The sequence below is a fragment of the Bidens hawaiensis genome, unplaced genomic scaffold, assembly GCF_021521415.1.
Source record: "Bidens hawaiensis isolate Kalapana, Puna unplaced genomic scaffold, B.hawaiensis_p1.1 tig00042928_1, whole genome shotgun sequence".
Lineage (NCBI taxonomy): Eukaryota > Viridiplantae > Streptophyta > Magnoliopsida > Asterales > Asteraceae > Bidens > Bidens hawaiensis.
Genome location: NW_027505812.1, coordinates 31,013 through 48,654, shown reverse-complemented (window position 1 = coordinate 48,654; position 17,642 = coordinate 31,013). Strand labels below are relative to the sequence as shown.

General features: G+C 35.1%; 2 protein-coding genes and 1 long non-coding RNA gene across 3 annotated transcripts; 2 read left to right on the top strand and 1 right to left on the bottom strand.

The window, feature by feature from the left end:
* The first annotated feature begins 8,717 nt into the window (after positions 1–8,717).
* On the top strand, positions 8,718–9,391 carry LOC143615440 (uncharacterized). The gene is made up of 3 exons (XR_013150478.1): positions 8,718–8,962; positions 9,094–9,210; positions 9,339–9,391. It is a non-coding gene; the product is annotated as an uncharacterized LOC143615440 (long non-coding RNA).
* A 372-nt stretch (positions 9,392–9,763) lies between these two features.
* Positions 9,764–12,037, top strand: LOC143615439 (uncharacterized). Its single transcript, XM_077088560.1, has 10 exons — positions 9,764–9,861; positions 9,949–10,032; positions 10,116–10,234; positions 10,529–10,630; positions 10,717–10,833; positions 10,926–10,994; positions 11,081–11,147; positions 11,242–11,382; positions 11,642–11,719; positions 11,827–12,037. The coding sequence occupies exons 1-10, from the start codon at positions 9,829–9,831 to the stop codon at positions 11,926–11,928; spliced, it is 912 nt and encodes a 303-aa protein (XP_076944675.1). The 5' UTR covers positions 9,764–9,828; the 3' UTR covers positions 11,929–12,037.
* LOC143615441 (uncharacterized) lies at positions 11,965–15,439 on the bottom strand. Its single transcript, XM_077088562.1, has 12 exons — positions 15,418–15,439; positions 15,288–15,343; positions 14,632–14,744; positions 14,327–14,396; positions 14,183–14,252; positions 13,973–14,029; positions 13,813–13,880; positions 13,656–13,736; positions 13,057–13,134; positions 12,805–12,960; positions 12,578–12,730; positions 11,965–12,206 (listed from the first exon to the last, which is right to left on the bottom strand). Exons 1-12 carry the CDS (start codon positions 15,437–15,439, stop codon positions 12,123–12,125), a joined length of 1,008 nt encoding a protein of 335 aa, XP_076944677.1. The 3' UTR covers positions 11,965–12,122.
* Positions 15,440–17,642: the final 2,203 nt, after the last annotated feature.

The window sequence follows — 17,642 nt, the reverse complement described above, 5'->3', positions numbered from 1 at the left end:
ACTTCTTAAGGTATTTCAATAATCTTGTTATAATTATAGTTATATTATAACACGTTATCAACACGACTCGCTTGTGTTTAAGGCCCCGTTACCGGTAGCCCTACTTTAACGTTGGATTTACTCATAAACGCAGTTCTAAATATCATAGTTAACAAAAACTTTCACGGAATAATAAAACTTCAACCATAACATTTTACATAACCATCAAATCATGTCTTATAAAACATTCGTAGTCAATTAAAACAAAACATAGTCTTTAAAACATCACAACATTTCTTCGAGATACCAGTATCTTCGATTTCCATGCCATGTGTCTTCAGTCACGCGAACTGCCTCAACCTATTTGCCTGCGTGCATACTAAAAGTCAGCTATGCTGAGTGAGTTCTAGTTAATCACATAACTTACTTTTCATACACATATACGTGCCCGAAGGTACGCATTACATACATATCATGTTCATCATTCATGCATACACATTCATATCTAACCATACATTATAAAGGGCGTTTCACCTACATACCTCGGACATTATTATTAGGGTCCGGTACCCTCCATCCTCGGATATTATTTGGGTCCGGTCACCCTTCATCCTCGAATATTATTAGGGTCTGGTCACCCTTCATCCTCGGGTATTATTAGGGTCCGGTACCCTTCATCCTCGGGTATTATTAGGGTCCGGTACACTTCATCCTTGGGTATTATTAGGGTCCGGTACCCTTTATCCTCGGATATTATTAGGGTCCGGTCACCCTTTCTTCCATCGCTTCACACTATACATGTCCTTAAATATTTTTCCTGACAATACGTGCAATCTCCGAAGAGCGTTCACGTACCATAAACTTATCATACGTACATTATGCATACATCATAAATATTCATACATGCATCTTATCTTACATCATACATAGCAATCACGTCTTTAGCTACCACCTGACGGTACATGCAATATCCGAAGATCGTTCACGCACCGTCAAGCAATCATCATACATACATCATACAAGGCATACACTTACTACTTAAGGTAAGTGTATTAACTATCACATCGAGTATGCACACAGCCCCGAAAACATAACAAGGAAGTGGGGCTAGAAACTCACCTCAATGCAGTTGCGTTCACCGTTTACGGTTATTCCCTTCTTGAGTTGTGCACGACTAACTGTATAATAATTATATGTTTCAGTAAACTATCAATACACATATCGCCTTTCTAGTTTAATTATTACCCTCAACGAATGGGGGTCCAGGGGTAGCGCCCCTGGCAGCGGGGTTCTAGGGGCGGCAGCCCCTAGCGAGGTCCAAGGGGCAGAGCCCCTGGCTAATTTGTATCATTAACTGTCTTAACACATTTTCCATTAGCATTTTGAATCATTGAATAATATGCTACTTAAATGTTCAATGGCTAATTTGTAATTAAATCATTCTTTTCTAAGTCCAGGGACCATTCTGTCATTCTGTTAAACTTCTAATTCGTTACTTATCCTTAACAAACTTACTTGCCATGACGAACTGGTTCTTGTAACGAATGGAACCTTTAACGAACTGGTTACTTACACGAATTGGACTTTTAACGAACTGGACTCTTAACGAATCAGTCCATGTAGCGAACCAGTCCAAGTAGCGAATTGGACCTTCTAATTCGTTATCTCCCTTAACGAACTGGTCATAACAAATCAAGGGTAATTCGTTACCCTTTTCTCTTAACGAATTGGATACGAACTAGAGCTAGTTCGTTAATTTTTCCTTAGCGAATTAGCTGGCGAATTACCTCTAATTCGCTAGTTATTCCTTAGCGAACTAGGGTTAGGTCAGATTTGTCAAAACATTCCCTGACAACCTCGTACATGTTTTTTCCGGCGCCGCCTTTCCGGCGCCGCCATTGCCGGAAAACTCACCGGAAAAACGCATCTTCACCGTTTTACACCGTTTTTCATCGTTTTTCGTCCCGTTCAATCCATATCTGAGCTAGGGTGACCCCTAAGCTCATATTAGGTTCGGTTTACACCCGATTCCACCCGGATCTCATGACTTAAACTGTTTAACGGTGTCGGCTCGTCGTTTCATGATTATATCTAACGGATTTAAGCTCAAACAATAAAATACTATCATTAACTCGGGTCGGTTCTCGGTTTCCTTCTTGATATCGGTTTAGAGAAAGAACTAGAGAGAGAATCTTAAGTGTGTGTTTTGGATGGTGTAAGGGATATGTGTAAATGAATTAAATGGAGGATTAAGGGTATATATATTTTTGATCATGGGCTTAAGCCCATGGTCTTTCCTTCATTCCTCCATAACCCAAGTCCATAACCCATATCCATTTACCCAACACAAGTCCATCTCGTATTCTATTCAACTAAACCGATAACGACCCGCTATAAAATAAACGAACTTTATTTTATTAATATAACCGAAAGTAGGATGTTACATTGTATCTTAATCAATAAGATAAACAAAGTAATAAGGTGCTATTCATAAACAAGATTATCATTTATATCTCATCTATTCTATTACTTATAAAATAATTTTTATATCTATACATATAATTTTTATATATGTATATAACCGTTGATGAAACGATCATATAGCCGTTATAGAACGGTTATAAATTTTCAACTATAAATAACCAATTATCAATCTCAAATCTTTCACAAATACAAAAAAAATTTCTTCTCGAGAATACTCAAGATAATATTTTGAAAGATGATTCACCAAGTTTTGATGTTAACTACCATAATGCTGATAATCTTACTGTTCTTAATTTGTAATCTCCCACCTAGAGAGTTTAATCTTTTCTTTTATCTTTATCTATTATAGCTCTACCTTTGTATTTTCTTTCAATTTTAATAAGTATGTAATCCTAATATTTATTTTATTTATGTTTAGTAATAAAATGGCAAACATCACAAAACTTAAATTTCCGGCTCTTAATTTCACCGGAAATAATTATATGGCGTGGACGGCACATGTTAAACGACATCTCAAATCAATGGGTGTTTTGGATACGATAATAGAGGGAAATAATGGCGAGGAACAAGACAAGGAAAAAGCCGATGTCTTCCACCACAAACACATTGACGAGATGCTACAATTTGAGTATTCAAATTGTGAGGATCCATGCATTTTGTGGGAAGATTTAAAAAGAAGATCATCAAAGGGAAGTTCCACTTCCCACTGTCAGAGATGAATGGAACAATCTCAGGTTCCAAGATTTCACAAAAGTAAATGAGTACACCTCTGCTTTGTTCAGAATATGCTCAACGCTCCGATTTTGTGGGAAAACTGTTACTAAGGACGATATGTTGGAGAAAACTTTCTCCACCTTTAATGCATCAAATATGAATTTGCAACACCAATATAGGTTGATAAAAATATAAAAGATATTCTGATCTAAATTCATTTCTCCTCGTAGCATAAAAGAATAACGAGCTTTTAATGAAAAATCATCAATCTCGTCCCACCGGATCACTAGCAATCCCATAAGCAAATATTGCTACTAATATAATGACACTAAAGGGAAAAAGTGGGTACGAGGCCGTGATCGTGGCCATTTTGATAAAAAATTTTCTAATGCTCGAAACCGTCCATTCAAAGGTAATTATAATTACGAGGTAATTTTCATGGCCGTGGCCGTGGTCATGGTCGAAATCAACGAACCACCAATTACCACGCTCCACAAAATAACAATTCCAACCAACACAATAAATGGAATGAAGCTGGTAGGTCCGAAAACAATGGCACTTCATGTTTTAGATGTGGAAGTACAAACCACTGGTAAAAGACTTGCCACACAGCTCCACACCTGTGTGAACTATACCAAGCCTCTCTCAAAGGAAAAGAGAAAGAAGTGAACTATATGGATAACTTTGATGATCTCAATGTTGAGCTGAACATTGCAGACTTTGATGTGGAACTCTGAAGAAAATATTGCTTGACGACAATAATTATATGCGATAATTAAGTGTGTTTCTTATTATCTTTAATTATGTGTTTTCCTTCATGTACTGTATGTTTTTTTTTCAATTTAATAAAGTTTTTATTAAAATATCGTAATGTCTTCGTTATACACTTATTATTTTTCATAATATTTTCAAAAAAATGAAAATCACTGGAGCACAAGATCAAACAAATGAAGAAGATATATGTATAGCGGATAGTGGAGCCACGCATACTATACTTATATCTAAAAAATGTTTTTATAAACTGAAACCAACAAAAGGGATTATCAATACAATATCAGGTCCTACAAACTTGATAAAAGAAGTGGGAAAAGCTAATTTAGCATTACCAAATGGTACAAATCTCAAAATTGAAAATGCTTTATTTTCCCCAAAATCAACAAGAAATTTGTTGAGTTTCAAAAACATATATCATAATAGATATGATACTCAGTCAAGGACTGTTAGTAATGAAAAATATTTGCATATCATAAGCAAAGACCAAATATTAGAAAAACTGTCAATGCTCCATTCTGGTTTACATTATACATATATAAATGTGCCTCAAGCACATATGGCAGTCAAAGAAAACTGTTGTGATTCTGGTATCATAAACTTCTGGCATGACAGATTAGGCCATCCAGGATCCACAATGATGAAAAGAATCATTGAAAATACACATGGGCATCCATTGAAAGATCAAAAGATCCACAAAATAGATAAAATGCCTCAATGTACATCTTGTTCTCTTGGCAAATTAATTACAAGGCCTTCGCCATTAAAAGTTGATAAAGAATCACAAATGTTTCTTGAAAGAATTCAAGGTGACATATGTGGACCAATTCATCCACCATGTGGACCATTTAGATACTTCATGGTCTTAATAGACGCATCCAGCAGATGGTCTTATGTCTCTTTGTTTTCTTCTCGAAATGTCGCTTTTGCAAAATTTCTTGCTCAAATTATCAAATTACATGCACATTTTCCCGATTATACCATTAAAAGAGTAAGGCTTGATAATGCGGAAGAATTTACATCGCACGCTTTTGATGATTATTGCATGTCTGAGGGGATTGTTGTTGAACACCCTGTTGCTTATGTACATACACAAAATGGTTTAGTCGAGTCGTTGATCAAACGACTACAACTAATAGCTAGACCATTAATAATGAGGAAAAAACTCCGTGTTTCTATTTGGGGTCATGCGATTATGCATGCTGGATCATTAATTCGTGTGAGACCAAGTACAAATCATAAATGCTCTCCCACACAACTTGTTTCCGGAAATGAGCCAAACATCTACCACCTTAGAATTTTTGGGTGTGCTGTGTATGTTCCTATTGCACCACCACAACACACAAAAATGGGTCCTCAAAGAAGGCTGGGAATATATGTTTGATATGAAACGTCTTCCATTATAAGATACCTTGAACCTTTAACAGGTGATGTATTTACAGCACGTTTTGCTGATTGCGATTTTAACGAGAAAATATTCCGGACATTAGGGGGAGAACTGAAAAGGAAAAAAAGAGATATATCATGGTGTGTGCCATCATTGTTACACCTAGACCCAAGGTCAAAACTAAGTGAGACATAGGTTCAAAAAATAACACATCTACAAGAAATTGCCAAACAGTTACCTGATGCATTTACTGATATAAACAGGGTCACTAAATCTCATTTACCAGCTACTAATGCTCCAGCTCGAGTTGAGATTCCAAGTAAGCAAAACCATAATAGTGCGCCTCATGAATCCCAAAAACATTTAAAACGTGGAAGGCCAATCGGTTCAAAGGATATCCTCAAAAAAGAAAGGGCTCTGAAAGGGACACTGACCATAAGGAAGGAATGACTGACAAAACCTTCCCTCAGGAAGGAATAAATTATATAACCTTCCCTCAGGAAGAAATAAATGATTCCAATAAAGAGTTGTCAATCAACTATGGCCAATCACATATAATGTGGGATCGAGATGAAATTGAAAATATTGATGATATATTTTCTTATTCTGTGGCAAGTGATATCTTGGAAGAAAATGATGATCCTGAACCAAAATCTGTAGATGATTGTAAAAATTGACAAGATTATAACAAATGGAAAGATGCCATGCAAGCTGAATTAAATTCACTAAACAATCGAAAGGTTTTTGGACATATTGTCATTACACCAAAGTCAATAAATCCTGTAGGATATAAATGGGTTTTTGTGAGAAAACAAAATGAGAAAAATGAAGTTACAAGATATAAAGCAAGACTTGTAGCTCAATGTTTTTCTCACAGGCTAGGAATTGACTATGAAGAAACGTATTCTCCTGTTATGGATGCTATTACGTTTAGATATTTAATCAGCTTAGCAATCTCTAAAAATTTTGAGATGAGTCTTATGGATGTTGTCACAACTTACTTGTATGGATCACTAGACAGTGACATCTATATGAAAATTCCTGAAGGATTTAAACTCCCTGAAGCATAAGCCTAAGGAAAAAGTATTTCATCAAGTTACAAAGATCCTTGTATGGGCTGAAACAATCTGGAAGGATGTGGTACAATCGTATGAGTGATTATTTGATAAGCAAAGGATACATAAATAATCTTATTTGTTCATTCGTCTTCATTCAGAAGACAACATCAGGATATGTGATCAAAGCCGTGTATGTTGATGATCTAAATTTGATTGGGACACAAAAGGAAATTAATGAAGCAATTTCTCTTTTAAAGAAAGAATTTTTAATGAAAGACCTTGAAAAAACCAAATATTGTCTTGGTTTACAGATTGAGCATATGCTTAATGGGATACTTGTGCATCAGTCAACTTATACTGAGAAACTCTTAAAGCGTTTCAATATGGAAAAAGCAAATCCTTTAAGCACACCGATGGTTGTTAGATCACTCAATGTTGACAATGATCCATTTCGTCCTTGCGAAGATAATGAAGAGATTCTTGGTCCCGAAGTACCATACCTAAGTGCAATTGGAGCACTTACGTATCTTACTAAATGTACAAGACCTGACATTTCTTTTGCAGTTAATTTATTGGCAAGATTCAGTTCATCCCCTACTAAAAGACATTGGAATGGAATTAAACATATTTTTCGGAATCTAAAAGGAACTGTTGATTTAGGTTTATTTTATCCTAACGATTCAAAAGAAGGGTTAGTTGGTTATGCAGATGCAGGTTATTTATCAGATCCTCATAAGGCAAGATCTCAAACCGGGTACGTGTTTAAGAATGGTGGAACTGCAATTTCATGGCGCTCTCAGAAACAAACACTTGTTGCAACATCATCAAATCATGCTGAAGTCATTGCACTACATGAAGCCTCTAGAGAGTGTGTTTGGTTAAGATATATGACACAGCTCATAGTTATGGACTAGAGAAAAATGGAAGTCCTACTCCAATCTACGAAGACAATGCAGGCTGTGTCTCACAGATGAAAGAAGGGTATATTAAAACTGACCGAACAAAACATATACCTCCAAGATTCTTCTCATACACTCAAGACCTTATTAAAGATAAACAAGTTGAAATAAGATATGTTCAATCTAGCAACAATTCAGCTGATCTCTTCACTAAGGCACTCCCTATAACGATTTTAAGGAAACATGCTAATGATATTGGCATGCGACATTTACGGACAATGTAATGCCCTACAACTTGAGGAGGAGCTATATACTGCACTCTTTTTCCCTTAGCTTAAGTTTTTTCTACTGGGTTTTATTTAGTAAGGTTTTTAATGAGGCAGTACTTCAAGATTAGAGTCAAGTTTGAAAACGTATCATCCAAGGGGGGGGGGGGGGAGTGTTGTAAATAATTAAGTCAACCATACAATAAATGGATTGATACATTTTCAAAACCTAGGGTTAATCTTACTTACCTAGTTGTCTCCTAAATAGTTATCTTTGTCTACTAAATAGTATTGTAATTGTAGTATAAATACTAACTCAATGGTAATGAGAAAGATACACCATCTTGAATAAACTCAAGATTTTTTATTACTCCTTTCTGTAATCATCTCTAAACTTCTTAAAGTATTTCAATAATCTTGTTATAATTATTCTTATATATAACAGTGTATATATATATATATATAATATATAAACGAAAACATAAAAATCCTACGTGTCGCGATGTGATCGCTTCCCCTTTTTTTGGAGCCACCATATTTGCTTGATTCTTAAATGGAGGCTTCTCATGCATTTGACCCGAATTCATGGGTATTGGTCTTATCAAACCCAGATATTTTTAAACGGGTTATAACATCTCAATAAAATTAAAAACTAATATCATCTAATATTTGATATTAAAATCCTATAAAGTAGGGATATACTACAAATTAATATTTGATTTATTTAAATATATATATATATTATTTATTATTAAAAACCAATTTTATAGTAAACAAAATAAACGGGTATTGTGTCTCATCAAACCCATATAACTTTTAAACCGTGTTATAACATCTTATTTATTTGTAAAACAGTTTATCATCAAACTATAAGTATATTATTAACTTTCATATAATAAAAAAACAAAAATTCAAAAAAATAAATATTAGAAACAAATAATATAAAACAATCCCCGTAATACGGGGGATAAAAACTAGTATATATATATATATATATTATAAACGAATAATATAAAACAACCCTATAATACTAAAAATAAAAACTAGTATATAATATTTGTTGAATAAGCAATAATTTTTTTACGTATAATTAAAGAGAATATAAATTTTGTGGGTAACGTGGATTCGAATTTCATGGATATTCTTATTAATTTAAAATTTTGCCGGTAAAATCGCACTTATTTCCCCAATTGCAAGGAAAGGTGCTCTTTTTCTATTCAGCTTCCACTACGTTTTTGACATCTAAAGTCAACGTTACTTTTCATTCATTCAAATATAGACACAAAATATATGCATATATATTATTAAACAAGATTCTGCATATTATTTGTTTCTTGATCTCTGAATTCATTTTAACTTTAAACTCCATCTTCTCTGCAAGCTAAGCACATGAAGAACACTTATGTAAGTTGCCTTTGTTTCATCTTATATTCAAATAAAAGTTTTGCATATTTTTTACCAACATTTCATAAGGGACGTTATTAGTTTAATGAAAAATGAAAACAAATATACATGAATGACTGATCGCTTTGTAGGTCAAGTTGCCAAGAAAGAGGCAAAAATCAGTAATTTGCAGCATTCTTTTTGGTGCTATATTAGTTTCATCGGCTTTCTTTATAGCAGGCGCGATTGTAGGTGTAAGTCATAAACAGGTACGCCCATCGTTGTCTAAACTAGTTGTTTCTGAACATGAGGTCTTTGGTTTGAAGTTTGAACCACTTAGCAGCCCTTGATCGCAAACCACTCATGTTACTCGTTTTGTATTCATTGATTTTATTAGCTCCAACAGTTGCGAGCAATCGTGGTTCAGAAGTTTCCAGAACTACAGCAGACTGACGAATGCCAGGTTCGTTCTGAATAATCTTCAAATTCCTTGATATATAAAGATGAAAGTTAACCCTTTACAATTGCTTCTTAAAGAATCAATATTTAATTTTCATGATCTACAAAGATGAAAGTTGATCTTTAAGTTTCTTGATATAAAAGATATCCTTTACAATGGTCGTCAAGAATCAATATATAAGTTTCTTGATTTATGTAGATCAAATTTTGACTATGATTTTCTTAACGAATCTGTCTTTAAGCTTCTTGGTCTACAAAGATCAAAGTTATCATGCATAATGTTTATTTCAAGAATTTGTATTTAATTTTCTTGATTTATAAAGATTAAAGTTGATCTTTTCACAATGGCTTTCTTAAAGAATCAATGCAGTCTTGACGGAAGTGAAGCTTTACCTAAAGGTATTGTAGTCAAAACATCTGATCTAGAGATGCGGCCATTATGGGGACCACTTAAGAAACGGGTGCGTACCAGTTTCTCTGTTCTTTTAAAACAAAAAAGTCGACTTGGAAGTGTTCATATGTATAACTAATTTTATGTCGTGTATCAGAAGAACCCCAAATCACCAATGAGCTTGTTGGCTATGGCAGTTGGAAAGAAGCAAAAAGCAAATGTGAATGAAATGATTAAGAAGGTAATTCATCAAGTTTTCTAGTGTAACTATATACTCCATATAAAAAACAATTTTGTATATTCGTCTTGTATTGTTTCCTACAGTTCCCAGCAGACGATTTTGTGATCATGCTTTTCCATTATGACGGGATTGTGGATGAATGGAAGGATCTAGAATGGAGTAGTCGCGCCATACATCTTTCGGCTATTAGTCAAACAAAGTGGTAAGTTTCTAGTTTCCTTGTCTTTTTCTCTCTTAGCCACCTCTTTGTTATTGGTAGGATACTACAACTATTATTAGTACTTTATGTTTTCTTGTTCTTCCGATTCTCTTAGCTACACTTTATGTAGTTTGTTTTCATCTAATATACTACGCATCAGAAAAGTAGTCAAGGGTGTAAGTGGGAGAAGCCTCGCTATCTTCTAGATAGAGTAAAGATCTCCCTAGACCTATCATACGAGTGGGTTACTTTTGCTTGTTTGTTATTGATTATTACTATGGTGTATGGATGGTACAGGTGGTTTGCTAAGAGGTTTTTGCACCCGGATGTTGTCTCAGAGTACGCTTACATCTTTCTTTGGGACGAAGATCTTGGTGTTCAAAATTTTGATGCCGGAAGGTTATTCATCTGCTTAACTTTACGTCTTTTTAGAAAGTCAAAACATCAAAGGAATGTGACTTTTTTTGGTAATATTAATGATGCAGATATGTATTGATAATTAGAAACGAAGGGCTTCATATCTCACAGCCTGCACTTGACCCTGAGAAATCAGAGGTGCATCATGAAATGACAACACGAGAAAAAGGGTCAACAGTACACAGGTAAACAATTGACCCTCAGAAGGTCAACTACTATGGCTGACCTCAAAAGTCAAAAATTGTCTTATGACTGAAATATGATGTGACAATATCAGAAGGATCGAAAGAATGAGTCGCTCGAAAAAGAACTGTTACAGGAACAGCACAGATCCTCCATGTACAGGGTAAGACACTAAAACATTCATTCATTAGCATCAAAATGAAGTTCCTTTCTTTTAATATATTGGAGCAATGTGATGACTTAACTTAGGTGGGTTGAAATGATGGCTCCCGTTTTCTCAAAGGAAGCATGGCGGTGCGTATGGTATATGATTCAGGTAAACCACATCATACAACACAATCACTTTCTTGAAAATATAATTGTTCTCACAAGGGCCATTTGATTTTGATTTTGATTTTGATTTGTGACAGAATGACTTGATTCACGCGTGGGGGTTAGACATGCAACTGGGATATTGTGCACAAGGTAATAGAACTCAGTATATCGGGATTGTTGACTCGGAGTATGTTGTTCACTATGGTCTTCCAACACTTGGGGGATCAGAAAACAAGGTCTGTTTGTCTACGGCATATTCTAGACTTATCTGTTGTCATAAATCGACCATTTTACATAACTTTTTTATTTTTAGTGAAAATGACAAGTTAAATAGATAAATAAATTCTTAGAATGTTTGATTAAGTAAGATGGTTTAAAAGGTCGATTTTTTATAAGGATGGTCGACTCATGCACATGGCTTGATTTTTGAGGCATGGGTATGTAGAAAGGAATGGTGCACATGTGAACATGTGAATTTATTATTTGTTTATGCAGACAAATAGTGAACCATCAAAACAACCTTCACAAGATACAGTCTCATTGGAACCCAGTCACATTGATATAAGAACTGAGGTAGGTTATACAAATGACATTTATTGGTATACATATTTGACCAGAAAAGCCGAAGGGCATATTTACATTGACAAATTAAATTATAAATCTTGAATCTTATTTGGCAGGTTCGAAAACAGTCATTTAATGAGCTAGAAACATTCAAGAGAAGATGGCGAAAAGCAGTTGAACAAGATAAGTGTTGGGTTGATCCGTACAGCCATCAATGACACTAACTTATTATCACACATAATCCCTTTGTTTCCAGGATTTTATAAAGTTACAATAGCCTAACAAGTATGCATCCTTTCAAATTCATATGTATCTTACAGATAACAATAATTAATCACAAGTATACCATATTTTTTTTCCATTATTCTCACATGAAAAAAGGTAATTTGGATAAAGTAATGTGATCAAGATATCAAATTCGAACCTTTCGGCTAATGAGTCCAGCAATAATGCTTCCAAGTTCTTCACCCGAGTCCTCCTGTACATGATGCCCTGCCTGCAAACCAAAGTTTGCAACTTAATTATTTGGGTTATATTATTATTTTCAATAGGTCTGATGGTAAATAAACATAAATATTAGCAAATTATAAACAGTTAAATGACCAGAATGTATTACTTTTACTCCATACAACCAATTAGATTGTTTTATTTAATTAAATAGATTATTAGTGTAATACCATATTGTTGTATTCATATTCAACACGCCAAATTATTAGGAAAGACTAATAAACGAGCCAGACGAAGAAAGTATATATTTTAAATTCATCAATCGATTAAATTAATGCTATGAGTGGGATTAAAAAAAAAACAAACAAACACACACCCACACACTATTCTCCTTGTATCTGTGACATGTTTGATTAGTACCATTGGAAGTTCAACTAGTCGATGTTTAGTAGCGTTGCAAAAATCTTCAACTCCATCGAAATCCAGCCATCGGTCTCTTAGGCCCCAACAAATTGAAGTTTTGACTTTCCAATCGTCATCCATCAGGATCTTTCTCATTTCTTCAACATATTTCTACACATAATCAATATTCCAAATATATAAAAACATCTTCAAATTTTTGAAGTGATTATCTTTATGTATAGCACCTTAAGTTCCTTTTTCATTGAACGAGAAATTGCATTAAGAGCAAAGCCAGATGAACCCGACGTAAGATATGGTCGCCTATACACCATTGCGTCATCTTCTTTCATTTTGTAGGGCCCACAGCTTGTTAAGTCTTTATCACTCGCCCTTAGAGGATCCTACTTAACAAAATGTTAAAAAAAATTAAATCATTCATTTAATATTCTAAAGGTAATTCTAATAACATGTATTGTATTAGTATGTCATATATATACCTGTGAGAATATTTCACACAACAAAAAGTTACTGAATATAGACAACGTTGAAGGCAGGTTCGCATGCTTGGCCGTTACCTACAGTCATTGAACCAAATTTTTTAATTTAATATCTCGTTTTCCAGATACGTGGGTGTGAAATGACTAAAATACCCTTAGTATTACAAAAAAACAAAAAGAGAATTTAGAGAGATTTGGCATTTAATGTTTTGTTTGTTTCCAATATGATTTATATACTAAAAGACAAGAGTAAGGGTATTTTAGTCATTTCAACTTATCTAGAAAATCTAACAGCCGTCCATTCGAAGGACCATCCGTGCTACATCTTAAAGATAGTGAGGAGCATACGTGTAATTTTTCTAACATAAGGGGCAAACTTTCAATACGGACATACCACATGGACCACCCGAGTAACTACTCAAAAAACGTATTTTACTATTGTCTGAGCAGTTTTAGCTTTGAAAAATTGGTTAAACAGTATTTACAAAAGGTAAGGGTATTTGGGAACATCAGTCCCTTCAAGTTTTAAATTCAGTACAGAATTATTACGTCAATAACCAATGTTAACAAAATTGCTACAGTAGAAATAATGTGCATACCGGAGGATTAAGCAAAATGAGATCATTCAACTTCTCCTGATGTGTGCTTGCATATATAACAACAATGGGTGCAAAATATCCCTGCAAGGTTTAGATATTCATTTTTCAACTTTCAAGATAAATTAATAAGTTAAAGTGGATACAAAAAGTATTTTACCTGAACAACTAGTGAAACCTTATTGACACCAAGTTCATCAATAACAGATTCCAGTGCTGAAACAAATTCTGTGTACCAACAAATACAGCATAAGGCTAAGTGATGTATATTCTGAATTTAAATTGTAAAACAGGAATTCAAATCTGAATTTATTTCTTACCATCTAAGGTGTAATCAAATCCATATTTGGGTTGAGGCTTGTCTGAATATCCAAAACCTGTTAGAAGGAAAGTCAACCTGGTCAAAGCTACTGGCACGTCATCAAATTGACTGTTGACCACGTCAAAGCTTAAATGAACTACGCAGCTATGCACTAGGCACAAGGCGAACTATTTTTTTCGCCTATTACTAAAAAGCCTGAATGACTTACCTATCCAATCAAAAGTGATGGCATGATAATCCTTGGATAGTAGTGGAAGTACCTTGCGGTACGAATAAGCCTATAACTCACCAATTAAAGGGAGTTATTATTAGTCCTCTTATCTTATTTTAAAATCTAAAAAATAAGACTCACCTGTGAAGGGAATCCATGAATTAATATAACCGGAGGTTTATCAGCATTGCCACTTTCTACACAAAACCATCTGGTGCAAGATTATATATAGAGAGCATGTTTCAATCGGTACGCCCTGCAAATAGCCCACTTCAATTACTGCATTACAATCACCTAACTCACTCATTTTTTAACCCTCCATCCTATGTAGATTGCAGTATTTGACCAAACTAAGTTAGGCAAAAATGTTGACTTTGACCATCAAGTCGAAGAATTATTATTGCAATTTCATTGGATGGGTGAGTAGTTTGAAAGAATAATAATACTTTAAAGAGTACATGAAAAGATCTGTTGAAGCTTGAGAATTGCCACCCATTGTAAGACCAAATATTGGATCTTTGGCCTTTTCACCAGTGCCATACACAGTATGTGCTTTCATCTAAAGAGTTAAATTGTTAGAAAAAGAAAAATAAAAGTAAAAATTCATATGGTGTGCTGCAATTAGGGACAGCAGTTGCTGACACGACACCGAACCCGACACTAAAAAAGGCAGGTTTTGGGTCGGCTAACACTACCCATTTGAAAAACGAGCCGTCGCCTAACACGACCCATTTAAAAAATGGGTGGCTGGGTTGGGGTTGACTCGTATAAAATCGGTTTGAGTGTTTGACCCCGTTAACCCTTTTAACTATTTAAAAAGAACTTTTATCATTATATTTTTATTTAGATTTTTTCCATTTTCCATTTTTCCGAAGACAAGTTTGCAATTCATTTTCAAAATTTTTAATAACTACCAAAAAAAATATTCATATTACTCATTTACTCGAAGACTCTAAACTATATAGATTTTGTTTTTAAATTCTTTTTATAGATGGTTTAAACACTTAAACGGGTCAACCCGAATTTATGTGTGTGTGGGTTAGGGACCTAGGGTTGAAATCTTTGACAACATGGGTTGGGTTCTGGATAAACAGAAACTCACATATTTTCCTTTCTTAAACCATTCATCGGCCGGATTTGGTCCATCCGAATATTTTCCTGCTCAAAACAATGATTAGTAAACCCGAAAACAATCACAAAAATTCATTCATAAAAGATTACACAACAAAAACCTCCACTTAAAAGAGAAGCCATCTCCAGCTGAAACAGGAGCATCCAACAAAAAATCCTGATTGAACAGCTTAAAATTTAAACATAACATAGTGATAGCGAAACTAAAATAGAAATTAGAAACGAAACCCGCATGCATACATCATCGGCATCATTGTTGATGGATTTGCAGGTGAATGCGATCGATCGGTTTGTTGCCTGTGGAAGAATGCGATTGAGGAAGGTATACGGCGGAGATGCGGTGAGAGGATGGAGGACGGAGAGCATTTTGGGGATGGGATTTGGCGCGAGTGAGTGAGTGGAAGGAAGTTCGTTGGCCGTTGTGTTTATTTTTGAATCGTTGAATGGAGATAAGTTATGTTTGGTTCTTATTCCTCATTTTATATAATAATATTATTATCATCATCATCTTTCTCATATATCTCCTTTTGGGTGTTAAGGTTATATATTATATTATATCCAACTAAAATTAGCATACGGACACCCTCTAACTAACTCGTATATATTCATTTGATGTTATACGTCTCTATAGTATGTGATGCTACGTATAGAGATGTACGACATGTTATTCGCTCGAATATCGTATAACTGATGGATTGATAACGGTTACTAATCTAGAAACACGTGAAGGAGCAACATCGTTGTTTGCTCGAAATCCGACTCCTGGTGCACATTATGACGTTGTGACACCTGGAGGTTTTACCTTAGGGGGTTCATCAACTCGAAGACATTTCACCCCACTAGCAGACATTGCACCGGTGGATACTAGAAATGTCACAGCACCAACTGGTCCTACCCCTAATGATTTAGGGGGAGTTACAGCTCCTAGAGGTTCCAATTTGGGAGATCTTGGGCGAATTATGAGAGATAATCGCCGAACTCATTCAGAGTTAGACCTTGTTGAAGATTCTGGTGATTCTATCCCAGCAAGAGCTCGTTTGACTAGCTCTAGATCTGGAGGACTTCTGTCTCCAGATGATCCTCCAGATGATTGGCTCCGTGTCTTGCAAGAGAATTTGGCTGCTGAGTACGAACGAATGGTACGAAACGAGCGTTTCCACGCTCGTACCCTGACTTATGATGACTCCCCCAGGAGATCTGTTTCTCCTCTGATAAGGGGTAGTCACATTCAGTACAGTCAGCAAAGGGAACAGAATTTGGGCGAAACGCGAAGGTTGCGCCCTCTTCCTCGTATTAATATGTGGGTGCCATCATACGAGGATGAGCCGGACGGTCACGATTCAACATACCGTCCTGAGGGCAGTTATGTAACGATTCCGACGAAACCAGGGATACCCTAACCGGTAGACGAGAGTTACGTCATATTTAATGTTGGATACATGAATTACCATAGTAATTATACGAGAATACATGGTTCACTGTATTGATTGTACGTGAATATATAATTCATCGCATTGATTATGCGATTAATCGATCGATAGTTATTGAAACCCGAACGAATCAAGGGTTCAATTATAGACGAAATATATGATATTTAGTGATGTTACGAAGCATTAATGCTTCGGGATAAGTGAATTAAAACACAGAAAAAGAATTTAGATTTAATGGTACGTCGGTACGTTAAACGAAACCTTTAATACCAAACCGAGCAAGAGACGATCGATCAAGCCGGAAAAGATGCGTAATTATTAATAATATGATGTTTCAAGCTAATAAATGCCATGGTTTAAGTTTTTTTAAAGTTTTAAATCGGTTTTATATAAATTTCATTTTTAAGCCGAAAAACGACCGTTTTAGCCTCGTTTTAAGCCGACTTAGACATTTAACCGAAAAACGAACTGAACCAGATTATCCAAAACATTATCCGGATTTCGAGAATCCAAACTTGTGGCTAGAAATGAAGAGGTGGGTCCCACCCCACCCCTCCAAGAGGCCGATCGGACACCACCCCCACAAACCCACTTCATTTTCTTTTTTCTCATCAAACACTCCAACAATCTTCAACTCTCTCAAGATCATGATCCAAAACCGAGAGTTCTAGCAAGAAAAACAAGGTAATGATCGAGTTATTCACGTGTTCATCTTCGTTTCTTGAGTTTAATTGCAAGAAAATGAGGTTTCAAAGATGAAAACCGATTCTTGCATGATCAAGTGATGTATACGGGTTATACAAGGGATCTTGGTCCAAGAAAGGAGTTAAACGGACCAAAAACGGATTTTTACGGTTAAATCTTTGTTTTTAAAGCAATAACCGAAACTATAGTGT

Bases quoted from the DNA above. Each gene is read 5' to 3' on its own strand.
- LOC143615439 (XM_077088560.1), top strand. From the start codon at position 9,829: ATGCGGCCATTATGGGGACCACTTAAGAAACGG. The intron at 10,631-10,716 runs GTTATTCATCTG...TTAATGATGCAG, and splicing joins CAAAATTTTGATGCCGGAAG to ATATGTATTGATAATTAGAA. The intron at 11,148-11,241 runs GTAAACCACATC...GATTTGTGACAG, and splicing joins GCGTATGGTATATGATTCAG to AATGACTTGATTCACGCGTG.
- LOC143615441 (XM_077088562.1), bottom strand. From the start codon at position 15,439: ATGGCTTCTCTTTTAAGTGGAG. The intron at 14,745-15,287 runs GTGAGTTTCTGT...TTAACTCTTTAG, and splicing joins GGTTTAAGAAAGGAAAATAT to ATGAAAGCACATACTGTGTA. The intron at 14,253-14,326 runs GTGAGTCTTATT...GGTGAGTTATAG, and splicing joins TTCATGGATTCCCTTCACAG to GCTTATTCGTACCGCAAGGT.